The sequence below is a fragment of the Stylophora pistillata genome, chromosome 14 (genome assembly GCF_964205215.1).
Source record: "Stylophora pistillata chromosome 14, jaStyPist1.2, whole genome shotgun sequence".
Classification (NCBI taxonomy): domain Eukaryota; kingdom Metazoa; phylum Cnidaria; class Anthozoa; order Scleractinia; family Pocilloporidae; genus Stylophora; species Stylophora pistillata.
The window spans coordinates 12355401-12370958 of NC_142532.1; the positions used below are offsets into that span (position 1 = coordinate 12355401).

The following is a 15558-nucleotide window of genomic DNA, read 5'->3' on the forward strand; positions in this document are numbered from 1 at the left end:
GGCCTAGGCTAAATTTACAATTGTACTGTGTGTATACACTTTGATGTGAAATTTTAATGCATTTCTTTACTTCAGTGCGTCTACTTCAAGTTCATCAAGTGTGTCAACTTCCTCAAGGTATTTGGAATGTGTTTTAAAGTTAGGGTGGATCAGACACAGATATAAATATATAATCATATTTAAAAGAGTAAATAGATAAACTAATGTGTTAGTCTTTTCGACGCATGAAATCTTTAAATTTTTTTGTAGCGTGTCCACATCGAGCTCTGCGTCAACTTCGTCAAGTGTGTCAACATCGTCAAGGTAGAAACAAACATAATGGTTTTTGACATTAGATCTTTAAGTTAAATGAAATTTATGGATCATGTGAATTATTTGTTGTAAGAGAACCAGTTAGATTATTGCTTTTATTTTCATTTAATATTTTTTCTGCAAATGATCCATAGTTTCTTTTCGCTGTTGTTAATGGACTGTTGTAGACATTGCATTTTTTAGCATTTTATATGAAACCTTGACAACTTTTTTGGTGTGTTTTATTTTCCAATAAGTGCATCAACCTCAAGTTCTGTGTCGACATCATCATCTGCGTCGACGTCATCTTCTGTTTCAACACCAACAACAACGAGGTATGAATGACCTCTGTTAGACCTCTTTTCTCAACCCCCGTGAGTTTTTTGCTCGACATAACTTAGTCATTACATCTTGTCATCTGGTTTATTTACCACTTCAAGGTTAATAGTGATAGTACTGATGTACGTGATATTATTTTGGGGTATTTAACTCAATGCGAAAGGTTACTTCTTTTTCATAACTGTTTTTAAGAATAAACGTGTTTTTGATTCAGGCTATCTATATTTCAATATCTGTTTTTAAAGGTTTTCTAAGGTTTATTATACTTGAGTTGAATTGGTTAGTACTTTCCCTTCCAGACTCCCCAATTGTTAATTTCTGCTTTGAACACGTAACTGTTTTAGTGGCCAGATAATGATTATATTATCTCTTTTTTCTATATCGCTAAGAGTATCAAGGTATAAAGGGTGATCGAGAGACTATGTTTCTAGACTTCGTGATGAAAAACTTTTCTCCACCGTAGTCGTCTTTTTTAAACGACTTTACTTGTCTTTCAGTATTTCTACATCAAGTTCTGCATCCCCATCATCGTCAGTATCGACGTCGTCTAGTGTGTCAACCTCATCAAGGTAGTTAATTATCTCATTTTCAAGGATCAATCCGTGTAATCTCAAATAACCGCCTTTCTCCTTTTACTCGGGTAGTTTCCGTAAAAGAACTTCGTTGACGCTACTGTGATCAACTGGTTTAATTGAAAGAGAAAAATAGAAATGTTTCTCCGTCTTTCATAGTATTTCTACATCAAGTTTAACATCAACACCAACGACTGCTTCAACGTCTTCGTCAGCGTCGACGTCATCGAGTGCCTCAACGTCGTCCTCAGCGTCGACGTCATCAAGTGCTTCAACTTCGTCCTCAGCGTCGACGTCATCAAGTGCTTCAACGTCGTCTTCAGCGTCGACGTCATCAAGTGCTTCAACGTCGTCCATAGCATCGACGTCATCAAGTGCTTCAACATCATCGTCAGTGTCCACATCATCAAGTATCTCAACATCTTCGTCAATTTCCACCTCATCGAGCATTTCAACATCGTCGTCGGCATCAACATCATCAAGCGCTTCGACTTCATCATCAGCGTCTACATCGTCTTCTGTTTCGACACCAACTACCACGAGGTAAGGACCTTTTCTCGTTCAGATCGCAATAGATGTGAGCATTTTGTCCGAGCTCATTGATAAACGCATTCTGAAGAATTATTACTCTCTAACAGCTTGGTTCACATAATCCACAGCTACATTTTCTTAATCAGAGGAAACAATTTTGATCCAAACCTCACATAATGAAATTGTGATTTCTCAACTTTGTGCCTAATTTATCACCAGCCTTCATTTCCATTATAAATTATTTTGAATAGAAAGGTTGATACAATCCAAGAGCGTTTCAATCGAGTAATTGTTTTCAGCATTTCACAAGACCGTAAATTGCAATTGAAACATTGATCGAGAAAAAAAAAAACACCAATATTAGAAATTTACAGGGAAACAATTTAGCAATTGACTCAGGTAGTTATTATACCCTGGGGCCTTTAAAAATTTCAGTAGTATAGATAACTAACTTAAAAACTTAAATGCATTGGCCTTCAAGTAACTTTAAGTGACAAAGAATTGGCATTACTGATTACACAACAGAAAACAACATTTAGAAAAATGTCGATCAGATTTTAGTTGCTGTATTCTACATATGTTGCAGTTGTTTTCTCATGTTCCTTTTTATTTCTCTTTATAGTGTATCTACTTCAAGTTCGTCAAGTGTGTCAACTTCATCAAGGTACCATAAAAATATTTTATATGCATAGGAAATTTTGAAATAGGAAAGTCTCGCTTAAATGAAATTACAACCTAAGAAAGTATATGAGTTGTCTCTCAAACACCATTACACTCATCAACTTTATTTAGTGTTTCCACATCAAGCTCAGCATCGACATCCTCAAGTGTCTCAACTTCATCAAGGTATTAAAAGACAAGTGTTTTATATGACTTCGTATGCGTCTTTAAAATGTTTTATCGTTTCTTAAGAGCATCGTGTTTACCTCCGTTTTCTTGTTCCTTTTTGACTACTAGTACCATCGATATAAAATCATTGAAACATGAATATTATTATTGATATCATCATTTTTAGCGCGTCAACTTCAAGTTCACTGTCAACATCTTCCTCGGCGTCCACGTCATCGAGTGTTTCCACACCAACAACGACGAGGTATTACTAACGCTTTAGAGACCTTGTCTCTATGTTATAACGAAAAAACAACTTTACACTTGGCTCTATGTTAATGGTCTAATCAAATATTTTGCATTTAATTCACTGTCAGTGTGAAAGTTGTCTTGTAAGTCAGCCCCATTAAGACAATTAGCTATATTAATTTTTTTTATACCGTTCCGAGAGATCTCAAATATATCGCCTTTGTTTTTTACATAAAAAGCTTTTAAGGAGAATATTCTTAGAGGTTATTGTGAATATTAGCTCTTCTTAAAAGTGAAAAGTTAGAAAGAAACTTTTCTCTTACATATATTCCTTTCTTCCTCGTAGTGTATCTACATCAAGTTCGGCATCAACATCATCCAGTGCTTCAACCTCTTCGTCCTTATCAACATCATCTAGTGCTTCGACTTCATCATCAGTTTCGACATCCTCGAGTGTCTCAACATCGTCGTCACTGTCAACATCATCAAGTGCCTCGACATTGTCGTCAGTGTCGACATCATCAAGCATTTCAACATCGTCGTCGGCATCAACATCATCGAGCGCTTCAACATCATCATCAGTATCTACATCGTCTTCTGTTTCGACGCCAACTACCACAAGGTATGGAATTAATCGTGTTCAGATTAGAATAATTATAACCATTATGTCCGTGTTCTGCTATGCATTCATAAGAAATATTACTCCTGAGAAGCATGTCTCACAACATCTACACCTACTTTTCCTCACACTTTTAAATGATATTTCGTTAATGTCAATTTTATTGGAAAAATGAATACAAAATATAACACCGGCATTTATTTTTATTCTGAATAAACTTTAGTTGAAAGGAAATACACTGCGAGAGCCTTAAAATTGACTTATTCTTCTCATAGTTTTACAAGACTATGTAGATGACATTAAAATAAAAGTATTGATCGAAAATAATCAGTAGTGCACATATCCAAAAAAAAAAGAAAATTTAGTAATTAAATGAGATAAATGCCATATCCTTAACTTTTAAAAGTGTCGAAATGATAGATATTTAAATTAAAAGAAACTTCAAATGGGTAAGGCTTTAAGAAACTGGAATAAAGACAAAGAATTTGAATTTCTGATAGCACAGCACCAAGCAATGTTTAGAAAAACTCGATCAATTTTTAGCAGTGCTATTCGACATATGTTGCAGTCATTTGATTCATGTTGCTTTTTATTTCTCTGTAAAGTGTGTCTACTTCAAGTTCGTCAAGTGTATCAACTTCATCAAGGTATCAAAAAACTATTTGATACAAATATGTAATTTTTAATTAAGAATTATAGCTAAAGCAAAACTACAAAGCCAAGCATAGAAAGTATATGAGATTTTTTCCAACACCATTGCATTTTTTTAATTTTATTTCAGTGTTTCGACATCAAGTTCAGCATCGACATCGTCAAGTGTGTCAACTTCATCAAGGTAATGTTGAACAACTGTTTTTCATTGCTTACGATACCAACTTAGTAATGTTTTTATTCCCTTTTCATTGCTTATACGATCAACATAAAACGATTGAAGCACTTAATGTTTTATTGACTTCATCATTTTCTAGCGCGTCAACTTCAAGTTCAGTGTCAACATCTTCCTCGGCGTCGACGTCATCAAGTGTTTCAACACCAACAACGACGAGGTAGGAATAATGCTTTACAGACCTTGCTTCTTGACTATTTAATGTCTAATATATTGAAGGTCTTGGTGTTAACTTTTCGAATTCTACATCTAGTTTATGGCCAATCTCAACATTGTCCAGTTTTTCTCCCCCGTTTAGGGTATTTCCCTGTCTAATTCTTAGCGATTATTCTGTTTAATCGTTGATAGGCGTCGTTTCTAGTTTACGTATGTAATTTCTATGAGGAAGTTTTTTAAGGTTATTGCGATCACCAAGTGTAATAAAATATAAATAAAGAAAAGAAAGAGATTATTCCCTTATATATGTTTTGATCTATCTCTTAGTGTCTCTACATCAAGTTCGGCATCAACATCATCAAGTGCTTCAACGTCGTCGTCTGCGTCGACATCATCAAGTGCTTCAACATCTTCCTCAGTGTCCACGACATCAAGCGTATCCACATCCTCGTCAATTTCGACCTCATTGAGCATTTCAACATATAAACCTCAGACAGAAACAAAGGTATCAACGAGGTTTCTCTCGTCGTACGTTTCGAAATCCTCTGGATTCGTTTTCTCGCTGTCGTCCAGTACCTTAACATCATCCTTAGCATCGACATCATCAAGTGCTTCAACATCGTCGTCAGTATCGACGTCATCGAGTACTTCAATATCATCGTCACTATCGACATCATCGAGTGCTTCAACATCATCGTCAGTATCGACATCGTCAAGTGTCTCAACATCGTCGTCAATTTCGACCTCATCAAGCATTTCAACATCGTCGTCGGCATCAACTTCATCAAGCGCTTCAACATCATCGTCAGTGTCAACATCGTCTTCTGTTTCGACACCAACTACAACGAGGTATGTATTGGTTAAACTTAGTTCAATACCAATATTCATCTCAATATCAGTATTATGTGACAATATGATATTGAAGTCTCACATTGTACCATCTCGAGAGAAAAGAAACTTTGACAATTACGCGTTTTTCTATTAAAATGTGGATGATACACTACAACTTTTATCAGGCTACAAACATTTCTCTCGCAGCTAAAAACTGTTATGCTTCCTCATAATTACTAAGAAACTTCTTAGACTTCTTAAACATGTATATAGTCTGTTTTCGGGCCTAGGCTAAATTTACAATTGTACTGTGTGTACACTTTGATGTGAAATTTTAATGCATTTCTTTACTTCAGTGCGTCTACTTCAAGTTCATCAAGTGTGTCAACTTCCTCAAGGTATTTGGAATGTGTTTTAAAGTTAGGGTGGATCAGACACAGATATAAATATATAATCATATTTAAAAGAGTAAATAGATAAACTAATGTGTTAGTCTTTTCGACGCTTGAAATCTTTAAATTTTTTTGTAGCGTGTCCACATCGAGCTCTGCGTCAACTTCGTCAAGTGTGTCAACATCGTCAAGGTAGAAACAAACATAATGGTTTTACATTAGATCTTTAAGTTAAATGAAATTTATGGATCATGTCAATTATTGGTTGTAAGAGAACCAGTTAGATTATTGCTTTTATTTTCATTTAATATTTTTTCTGCAAATGATCCATAGTTTCTTTTCGCTGTTGTTAGTGGACTGTTGTAGACATTGCATTTTTTTGCATTTTATATGAAACCTTGACAACTATTTTGATGTGTTTTATTTTCCAATAAGTGCATCAACCTCAAGTTCTGTGTCGACAACATCATCTGCGTCGACGTCATCTTCTGTTTCAACACCAACAACAACGAGGTATGAATGACGTCTGTTAGATCTTGTTTCTGAACCCCTGTGAGTTTTTGCTCGACATAACTTAGTCATTACATCTTTTCATCTGGTTTATTTGCCACTTCAAGGTTATTAGTGTTAGTATTGATGTACGTGATATTATTTTGGAGTATTTAACTCAATGCGAAAGGTTACTTTTTTCATAACTGTTTTTAAGAATAAACGTGTTTTTGATGCAGGCTATCTATATTTCAATATCTGTTTTTAAAGGTTTTCTAAGGTTTATTATACTTGAGTTGAATTTGTTAGTACTTTTCCTTCCTGACTTCCCAATTGTTAATTTCTGCTTCGAAGACGTAACTGTTTTAGTGGCCAGATAATGTCTATATTATCTCTTTTTTCTATATCGCCAAGAGTATCTAGGTATAAAGGGTGATCGAGAGACTATGTTTCTAGACTTCGGGACAAAAAACTTTTCTCCACCGTAGCCGTCTTTTTTAAACGATTTTACTTGTGTTTCAGTATTTCTACATCAAGTTCTGCATCCCCATCATCCTCAGTATCGACGTCGTCTAGTGTGTCAACCTCATCAAGGTAGTTAATTATCTCATTTTTAAGGATCAATCCGTGTAATCTCAAATAACCGCATTTCTCGTTTTACTTGGGTAGTTTCCATAAAAGAACTTCGTTGACACTACTGTGATAAACTGGTTTAATTGAGAGAGAAAAATAGAAATGTTTGTCTGTCTTTCATAGTATTTCTACATCAAGTTTAACATCAACACCGACGACTGCTTCAACGTCTTCGTCAGCGTCGACGTCATCGAGTGCCTCAACGTCGTCCTCAGCGTCGACGTCATCAAGTGCTTCAACGTCGTCTTCAGCGTCGACGTCATCAAGTGGTTCAACGTCGTCCTCAGCATCGACGTCATCAAGTGCTTCAACATCATCGTCAGTGTCCACATCATCAAGTATCTCAACATCTTCGTCAATTTCCACCTCATCGAGCATTTCAACATCGTCGTCGGCATCAACATCATCAAGCGCTTCGACTTCATCAACAGCGTCTACATCGTCTTCTGTTTCGACACCAACTACCACGAGGTAAGGACCTTTTCTCGTTCAGATCGCAATAGATGTGAGCATTTTGTCCGAGCTCATTGATAAACGCATTCTGAAGAATTATTACTCTCTAACAGCTTGGTTCACATAATCCACAGCTGCATTTTCTTAATCAGAGCAAACAATTTTGATCCAAACCTCACATAATGAAATTGTGATTTGTCAACTTTGTGCCTAATTTATCATCAGCCTTCATTTCCATTATAAATAATTTTGAATAGAAAGGTTGATACAATTTAACAGGGTTTCAATCGAGTAATTGTTTTCAGCATTTCACAAGACCGTAAATTGCAATTGAAACATTGATCGAGAAAAAAAAAACACCAATATTAGAAATCTACAGGGAAACAATTTAGCAATTGACTCAGGTAGTTATTATACCCTGGGGCCTTTAAAAATTTCAGTAGTATAGATAACTAACTTAAAAACTTAAATGAATTGGCCTTCAAGTAACTTTAAGTAGTGACAAAGAATTGGCCATTACTGATTACACAGCAGCAAACAACATTTAGAAAAATGTCGATCAGATTTTAGTTGCTGTATTCTACATATGTTGCAGTTGTCTTCTCATGTTCCTTTTTATTTCTCTTTATAGTGTATCTACTTCAAGTTCGTCAAGTGTGTCAACTTCATCAAGGTACCATAAAAATATTTTCTATGCATAGGAAATTTTGAAATAGGAAATTCGCGCTTAAGTGAAATTACAACCAAAGAAAGTATATGAGTTGTCTCTCAAACACCATTACACTTATCAACTTTATTTAGTGTTTCCACATCAAGTTCAGCATCGACATCGTCAAGTGTCTCAACTTCATCATGGTATTAAAAGACTTCCTATGCCTCTTTAAAACGTTTTATCGTTTGTTAAGAGCATCGTGTTGACCTCCGTTTTCTTTTTCCTTTTTGACTACTAACACCATCGATATAAAATCATTGAAACATGAGTATTATTACTAATATCATCATTTTTAGCGCGACAACTGCAAGTTCAGTGTCAACATCTTCCTCGGTGTCCACGTCATCGAGTGTTTCCACACCAACAACGACGGGGTATTACTAACGCTTTAGAGACCTTGTCTCTATGTTATATCGAAAAAAAAACTTTACACTTGGCTCTATGTTAATGGTCTTATCAAATATTTTGCATTTATTTCACTGTCAGTGTCAAAATTGTCTTCTGAGTCAGCCCCATTAAGGCAATTAGCTATTTAATTTTTTTTATATCGTTCCGAGAGATATCAAATATGTCGCCTTTCTCTTTTACATAAAAAGCTTTTAAGGAGAATATTCTTAGAGGTTATTGTGATTATAAGCTGTTCTTAAAAGTGAAAAGTTAGAAAGAAACTTTTCTCTTACATATATTCCTTTCTTCCTCGTAGTGTATCTACATCAAGTTCGGCATCAACATCATCCAGTGCTTCAACCTCTTCGTCCTTATCAACATCATCTAGTGCTTCGACTTCATCATCAGTTTCGACATCCTCGAGTGTCTCAACATCGTCGTCACTGTCAACATCATCAAGTGCCTCGACATCGTCGTCAGTGTCGACATCATCAAGCATTTCAACATCGTCGTCGGCATCAACATCATCGAGCGCTTCAACATCATCATCAGTATCTACATCGTCTTCTGTTTCGACGCCAACTACCACAAGGTATGGAATTAATGGTGTTCAGATTAGAATAATTATGACCATTATGTCCGTGTTCTGCTATGCATTCATAAGAAATATTACTCCTGAGAAGCATGTCTCACAACATCTACACCTACTTTTCCTCACACTTTTAAATGATATTTTGTTAATGTCAATTTTATTGGCAAAATGAATACAAAATATAATACCGGCATTTATTTTTATTCTGAATAAACTTTAGTTGAAAGGAAATACACTGCGAGAGCCTTAAAATTGACTTATTCTTCTCATAGTTTTACAAGACTATGTAGATGACATTAAAATTAAAATATTGATCGAAAAAAATCAGTAGTGCACATATCAAAAAAAAAAAAAAACAATTATAGTAATTGAATGAGATAAATGCCATATCCTTAACTTTTAAAAGTGTCCAAATAATAGATATTTAAATTAAAAGAAACTTCAAATGGGTAAGGCTTTAAGAAACTGGAATAAAGAAAAAGGATTTCAATTTCTGATAGCACAGCACCAAGCAATGTTTAGGAAAACTCGATCAATTTTTAGCAGTGCTATTCGACATATGTTGCAGTCATTTGATTCATGTTGCTTTTTATTTCTCTGTAAAGTGTGTCTACTTCAAGTTCGTCCAGTGTATCAACTTCATCAAGGTATCAAAAAACTATTTGATATGAATATGTAATTTTTAATTAAGAATTCTAGCTAAAGCAAAACTACAAAGCCAACCATAGAAAGTATATGAGATTTTTTCCAACACCATTGCATTTTTTTAATTTTATTTCAGTGTTTCGACATCAAGTTCAGCATCGACATCGTCAAGTGTGTCAACTTCATCAAGGTAATGTTGAACAACTGTTTTTCATTGCTTACGATACCAACTTAGTAATGTTTTTATTCCCTTTTCATTGCTTATACGATCAACATAAAACGATTGAAGCACTTAAAGTTTTATTGACTTCATCATTTTCTAGCGCGTCAACTTCAAGTTCAGTGTCAACATCTTCCTCGGCGTCGACGTCATCAAGTGTTTCAACACCAACAACGACGAGGTAGGAATAATGCTTTACAGAACTTGCTTCTTGACTATTTAATGTCTAATATATAGAAGGTCTTGGTGTTATCTTATCGAATTCTGCATCTAGTTTATGGCCAATCTCAACATTGTCCAGTTTTTCTCCCCCGTTTAGGGTATTTCCCTGTCTAATTCTTAGTGATTATTCTGTTTAATCGTTGATAGGCATCGTTTCTAGTTTACGTATGTAATTTTTTATGAGGAAGTTTTTAAACGTTATTACGATCACCAAGTGTACTAAAATATAAATAAAGAAAAGAAAGAGATTATTCCCTTATATATTTTTTGATCTATCCCTTAGTGTCTCTACATCAAGTTCGGCATCAACATCATCAAGTGCTTCAACGTCGTCGTCTGCGTCGACATCATCAAGTGCCTCAATATCATCGTCAGTATCGACATCATCGAGTGCTTCAACATCATCGTCAGTATCGACATCATCAAGCGTCTCAACATCGTCGTCAATTTCGACCTCATCAAGCATTTCAACATCGTCGTCGGCATCAACTTCATCAAGCGCTTCAACATCATCATCAGTGTCAACATCGACTTCTGTTTCGACACCAACTACAACGAGGTATGTATTGGTTAAACTTAGTTCAATACCAATATTCATCTCAATATCAGCATTATCTGACAATATGATATTGAAGTCTCACATTGTACCATTTCGAGAGAAAAGAAACTTTGACAATTACGCTTTTATCTATTAAAATGTGGATGATACACTACAACTTTTATCAGGTTACAAACATTTCTCTCGCATCTAAAAATTATTATGCTTCATCATAATTACTAAGAAACTTCTTAGACTCCTTAAACATGTATATAGTCTGTTTTCGGGCCTAGGCTAAATTTACAATTGTACTGTGTGTATACACTTTGATGTGAAATTTTAATGCATTTCTTTACTTCAGTGCGTCTACTTCAAGTTCATCAAGTGTGTCAACTTCCTCAAGGTATTTGGAATGTGTTTTAAAGTTAGGGTGGATCAGACACAGATATAAATATATAATCATATTTAAAAGAGTAAATAGATAAACTAATGTGTTAGTCTTTTCGACGCTTGAAATCTTTAAATTTTTTTGTAGCGTGTCCACATCGAGCTCTGCGTCAACTTCGTCAAGTGTGTCAACATCGTCAAGGTAGAAACAAACATAATGGTTTTACATTAGATCTTTAAGTTAAATGAAATTTATGGATCATGTCAATTATTGGTTGTAAGAGAACCAGTTAGATTATTGCTTTTATTTTCATTTAATATTTTTTCTGCAAATGATCCATAGTTTCTTTTCGCTGTTGTTAATGGACTGTTGTAGACATTGCATTTTTTAGCATTTTATATGAAACCTTGACAACTTTTTTGGTGTGTTTTATTTTCCAATAAGTGCATCAACCTCAAGTTCTGTGTCGACAACATCATCTGCGTCGACGTCATCTTCTGTTTCAACACCAACAACAACGAGGTATGAATGACGTCTGTTAGACCTTTTTTCTTAACCCCCGTGAGTTTTTTGCTCGACATAACTTAGTCATTACATCTTGTCATCTGGTTTATTTACCACTTCAAGGTTAATAGTGATAGTACTGATGTACGTGATATTATTTTGGGGTATTTAACTCAATGCGAAAGGTTACTTCTTTTTCATAACTGTTTTTAAGAATAAACGTGTTTTTGATTCAGGCTATCTATATTTCAATATCTGTTTTTAAAGGTTTTCTAAGGTTTATTATACTTGAGTTGAATTGGTTAGTACTTTCCCTTCCAGACTCCCCAATTGTTAATTTCTGCTTTGAACACGTAACTGTTTTAGTGGCCAGATAATGATTATATTATCTCTTTCTTCTATATCGCTAAGAGTATCGAGGTATAAAGGGTGATCGAGAGACTATGTTTCTAGACTTCGTGATGAAAAACTTTTCTCCACCGTAGTCGTCTTTTTTAAACGACTTTACTTGTCTTTCAGTATTTCTACATCAAGTTCTGCATCCCCATCATCGTCAGTATCGACGTCGTCTAGTGTGTCAACCTCATCAAGGTAGTTAATTATCTCATTTTCAAGGATCAATCCGTGTAATATCAAATAACCGCCTTTCTCCTTTTACTTGGGTAGTATCCATAAAAGAACTTCGTTGACGCTACTGTGATCAACTGGTTTAATTGAAAGAGAAAAATAGAAATGTTTCTCTGTCTTTCATAGTATTTCTACATCAAGTTTAACATCAACACCAACGACTGCTTCAACGTCTTCGTCAGCGTCGACGTCATCGAGTGCCTCAACGTCGTCCTCAGCGTCGACGTCATCAAGTGCTTCAACTTCGTCCTCAGCGTCGACGTCATCAAGTGCTTCAACGTCGTCTTCAGCGTCGACGTCATCAAGTGCTTCAACGTCGTCCTCAGCATCGACGTCATCAAGTGCTTCAACATCATCGTCAGTGTCCACATCATCAAGTATCTCAACATCTTCGTCAATTTCCACCTCATCGAGCATTTCAACATCGTCGTCGGCATCAACATCATCAAGCGCTTCGACTTCATCATCAGCGTCTACATCGTCTTCTGTTTCGACACCAACTACCACGAGGTAAGGACCTTTTCTCGTTCAGATCGCAATAGATGTGACCATTTTGTCCGAGCTCACTGATAAACGCATTCTGAAGAATTATTACTCTCTAACAGCTTGGTTCACATAATCCACAGCTACATTTTCTTAATCAGAGGAAACAATTTTGATCCAAACCTCACATAATGAAATTGTGATTTGTCAACTTTGTGCCTAATTTATCATCAGCCTTCATTTCCATTATAAATTATTTTGAATAGAAAGGTTGATACAATCCAAGAGCGTTTCAATCGAGTAATTGTTTTCAGCATTTCACAAGACCGTAAATTGCAATTGAAACATTGATCGAGAAAAAAAAAGCACCAATATTAGAAATTTACAGGGAAACAATTTAGCAATTGACTCAGGTAGTTATTATACCCTGGGGCCTTTAAAAATTTCAGTAGTATAGATAACTAACTTAAAAACTTAAATGCATTGGCCTTCAAGTAACTTTAAGTAGTGACAAAGAATTGGCATTACTGATTACACAGCAGCAAACAACATTTAGAAAAATGTCGATCAGATTTTAGTTGCTGTATTCTACATATGTTGCAGTTGTTTTCTCATGTTCCTTTTTATTTCTCTTTATAGTGTATCTACTTCAAGTTCCTCAAGTGTGTCAACTTCATCAAGGTACCATAAAAATATTTTATATGCATAGGAAATTTTGAAATAGGAAAGTCTCGCTTAAATGAAATTACAACCTAAGAAAGTATATGAGTTGTCTCTCAAACACCATTACACTTATCAACTTTATTTAGTGTTTCCACATCAAGCTCAGCATCGACATCGTCAAGTGTCTCAACTTCATCAAGGTATTAAAAGACAAGTGTTTTATATGACTTCCTATGCGTCTTTAAAATGTTTTATCGTTTCTTAAGAGCATCGTGTTTACCTCCGTTTTCTTGTTCCTTTTTGACTACTAGTACCCTCGATATAAAATCATTGAAACATGAATATTATTATTGATATCATCATTTTTAGCGCGTCAACTTCAAGTTCACTGTCAACATCTTCCTCGGCGTCCACGTCATCGAGTGTTTCCACACCAACAACGACGAGGTATTACTAACGCTTTAGAGACCTTGTCTCTATGTTATATCGAAAAAACAACTTTACACTTGGCTCTATGTTAATGGTCTTATCAAATATTTTGCATTTATTTCACTGTCAGTGTCAAAGTTGTCTTGTAAGTCAGCCCCATTAAGGCAATTAGCTATTTCATTTTTTTTATCCCGTTCCGAGAGATCTCAAATATATCGCCTTTGAATTTTACATAAAAAGCTTTTAAGGAGAATATTCTTCGAGGTTATTGTGAATATTAGCTGTTCTTAAAAGTGAAAAGTTAGAAAGAAACTTTTCTCTTACATATATTCCTTTCTTCCTCGTAGTGTATCTACATCAAGTTCGGCATCAACATCATCCAGTGCTTCAACCTCTTCGTCCTTATCAACATCATCTAGTGCTTCGACTTCATCATCAGTTTCGACATCCTCGAGTGTCTCAACATCGTCGTCACTGTCAACATCATCAAGTGCCTCGACATCGTCGTCAGTGTCGACATCATCAAGCATTTCAACATCGTCGTCGGCATCAACATCATCGAGCGCTTCAACATCATCATCAGTATCTACATCGTCTTCTGTTTCGACGCCAACTACCACAAGGTATGGAATTAATCGTGTTCAGATTAGAATAATTATGACCATTATGTCCGTGTTCTGCAATGCATTCATAAGAAATATTACTCCTGAGAAGCATGTCTCACAACATCTACACCTACTTTTCCTCACACTTTTAAATGATATTTCGTTAATGTCAATTTTATTGGCAAAATGAATACAAAATATAATACCGGCATTTATTTTTATTCTGAATAAACTTTAGTTGAAAGGAAATACACTGCGAGAGCCTTAAAATTGACTTATTCTTCTCATAGTTTTACAAGACTATGTAGATGACATTAAAATAAAAATATTGATCGAAAATAATCAGTAGTGCACATATCCAAAAAAAAAAGAAAATTTAGTAATTAAATGAGATAAATGCCATATCCTTACCTTTTAAAAGTGTCCAAATGATAGATATTTAAATTAAAAGAAACTTCAAATGGGTAAGACTTTAAAAAACTGGAATAAAGACAAAGAATTTGAATTTCTGATAGCACAGCACCAAGCAATGTTTAGAAAAACTCGATCAACTTTTAGCAGTGCTATTCGACATATGTTACAGTCATTTGATTCATGTTGCTTTTTATTTCTCTGTAAAGTGTGTCTACTTCAAGTTCGTCAAGTGTATCAACTTCATCAAGGTATCAAAAAACTATTTGATACGAATATGTAAATTTTAATTAAGAATTCTAGCTAAAGCAAAACTACAAAGCCAACCATAGAAAGTATATGAGATTTTTTCCAACACCATTGCATTTTTTTAATTTTATTTCAGTGTTTCGACATCAAGTTCAGCATCGACATCGTCAAGTGTGTCAACTTCATCAAGGTAATGTTGAATAACTGTTTTTCATTGCTTACGATACCAACTTAGTAATGTTTTTATTCCCTTTTCATTGCTTATACGATCAACATAAAACGATTGAAGCAGTTAAAGTTTTATTGACTTCATCATTTTCTAGCGCGTCAACTTCAAGTTCAGTGTCAACATCTTCCTCGGCGTCGACGTCATCAAGTGTTTCAACACCAACAACGACGAGGTACGAATAATGCTTTACAGACCTTGCTTCTTGACTATTTAATGTCTAATATATTGAAGGTCTTGGTGTTAACTTTTCGAATTCTACATCTAGTTTATGGCCAATCTCAACATTGTCCAGGTTTTCTCCCCCGTTTAGGGTATTTCCCTGTCTTATTCTTAGCGATTATTCTGTTTAATCGTTGATAGGCGTCGTTTCTAGTTTACGTATGTA

At 35.0% G+C, this 15558-nt stretch overlaps 1 protein-coding gene across 1 annotated transcript in view; it reads left to right on the forward strand.

Annotated features, from left to right (window-relative positions):
* LOC111328179 (uncharacterized) overlaps positions 1 to 15558 on the forward strand; it is a 92677-nt gene that overhangs the window by 43504 nt on the left and 33615 nt on the right. Inside the window, exons 60-95 of the mRNA XM_088744605.1 lie at positions 76 to 117; positions 250 to 303; positions 549 to 626; positions 1128 to 1199; positions 1362 to 1745; positions 2356 to 2397; positions 2526 to 2579; positions 2749 to 2826; positions 3157 to 3432; positions 4035 to 4076; positions 4211 to 4264; positions 4398 to 4475; positions 4799 to 5320; positions 5659 to 5700; positions 5833 to 5886; positions 6130 to 6207; positions 6706 to 6777; positions 6940 to 7287; positions 7901 to 7942; positions 8685 to 8960; positions 9566 to 9607; positions 9742 to 9795; positions 9929 to 10006; positions 10331 to 10606; positions 10947 to 10988; positions 11121 to 11174; positions 11418 to 11495; positions 11997 to 12068; positions 12231 to 12614; positions 13227 to 13268; positions 13397 to 13450; positions 13620 to 13697; positions 14027 to 14302; positions 14905 to 14946; positions 15081 to 15134; positions 15268 to 15345. Coding sequence (XP_088600731.1) covers positions 76 to 117; positions 250 to 303; positions 549 to 626; positions 1128 to 1199; positions 1362 to 1745; positions 2356 to 2397; positions 2526 to 2579; positions 2749 to 2826; positions 3157 to 3432; positions 4035 to 4076; positions 4211 to 4264; positions 4398 to 4475; positions 4799 to 5320; positions 5659 to 5700; positions 5833 to 5886; positions 6130 to 6207; positions 6706 to 6777; positions 6940 to 7287; positions 7901 to 7942; positions 8685 to 8960; positions 9566 to 9607; positions 9742 to 9795; positions 9929 to 10006; positions 10331 to 10606; positions 10947 to 10988; positions 11121 to 11174; positions 11418 to 11495; positions 11997 to 12068; positions 12231 to 12614; positions 13227 to 13268; positions 13397 to 13450; positions 13620 to 13697; positions 14027 to 14302; positions 14905 to 14946; positions 15081 to 15134; positions 15268 to 15345 — 4392 coding nt within the window. The remainder of the gene's footprint in view (positions 1 to 75; positions 118 to 249; positions 304 to 548; positions 627 to 1127; positions 1200 to 1361; positions 1746 to 2355; positions 2398 to 2525; positions 2580 to 2748; positions 2827 to 3156; positions 3433 to 4034; positions 4077 to 4210; positions 4265 to 4397; positions 4476 to 4798; positions 5321 to 5658; positions 5701 to 5832; positions 5887 to 6129; positions 6208 to 6705; positions 6778 to 6939; positions 7288 to 7900; positions 7943 to 8684; positions 8961 to 9565; positions 9608 to 9741; positions 9796 to 9928; positions 10007 to 10330; positions 10607 to 10946; positions 10989 to 11120; positions 11175 to 11417; positions 11496 to 11996; positions 12069 to 12230; positions 12615 to 13226; positions 13269 to 13396; positions 13451 to 13619; positions 13698 to 14026; positions 14303 to 14904; positions 14947 to 15080; positions 15135 to 15267; positions 15346 to 15558) is intronic.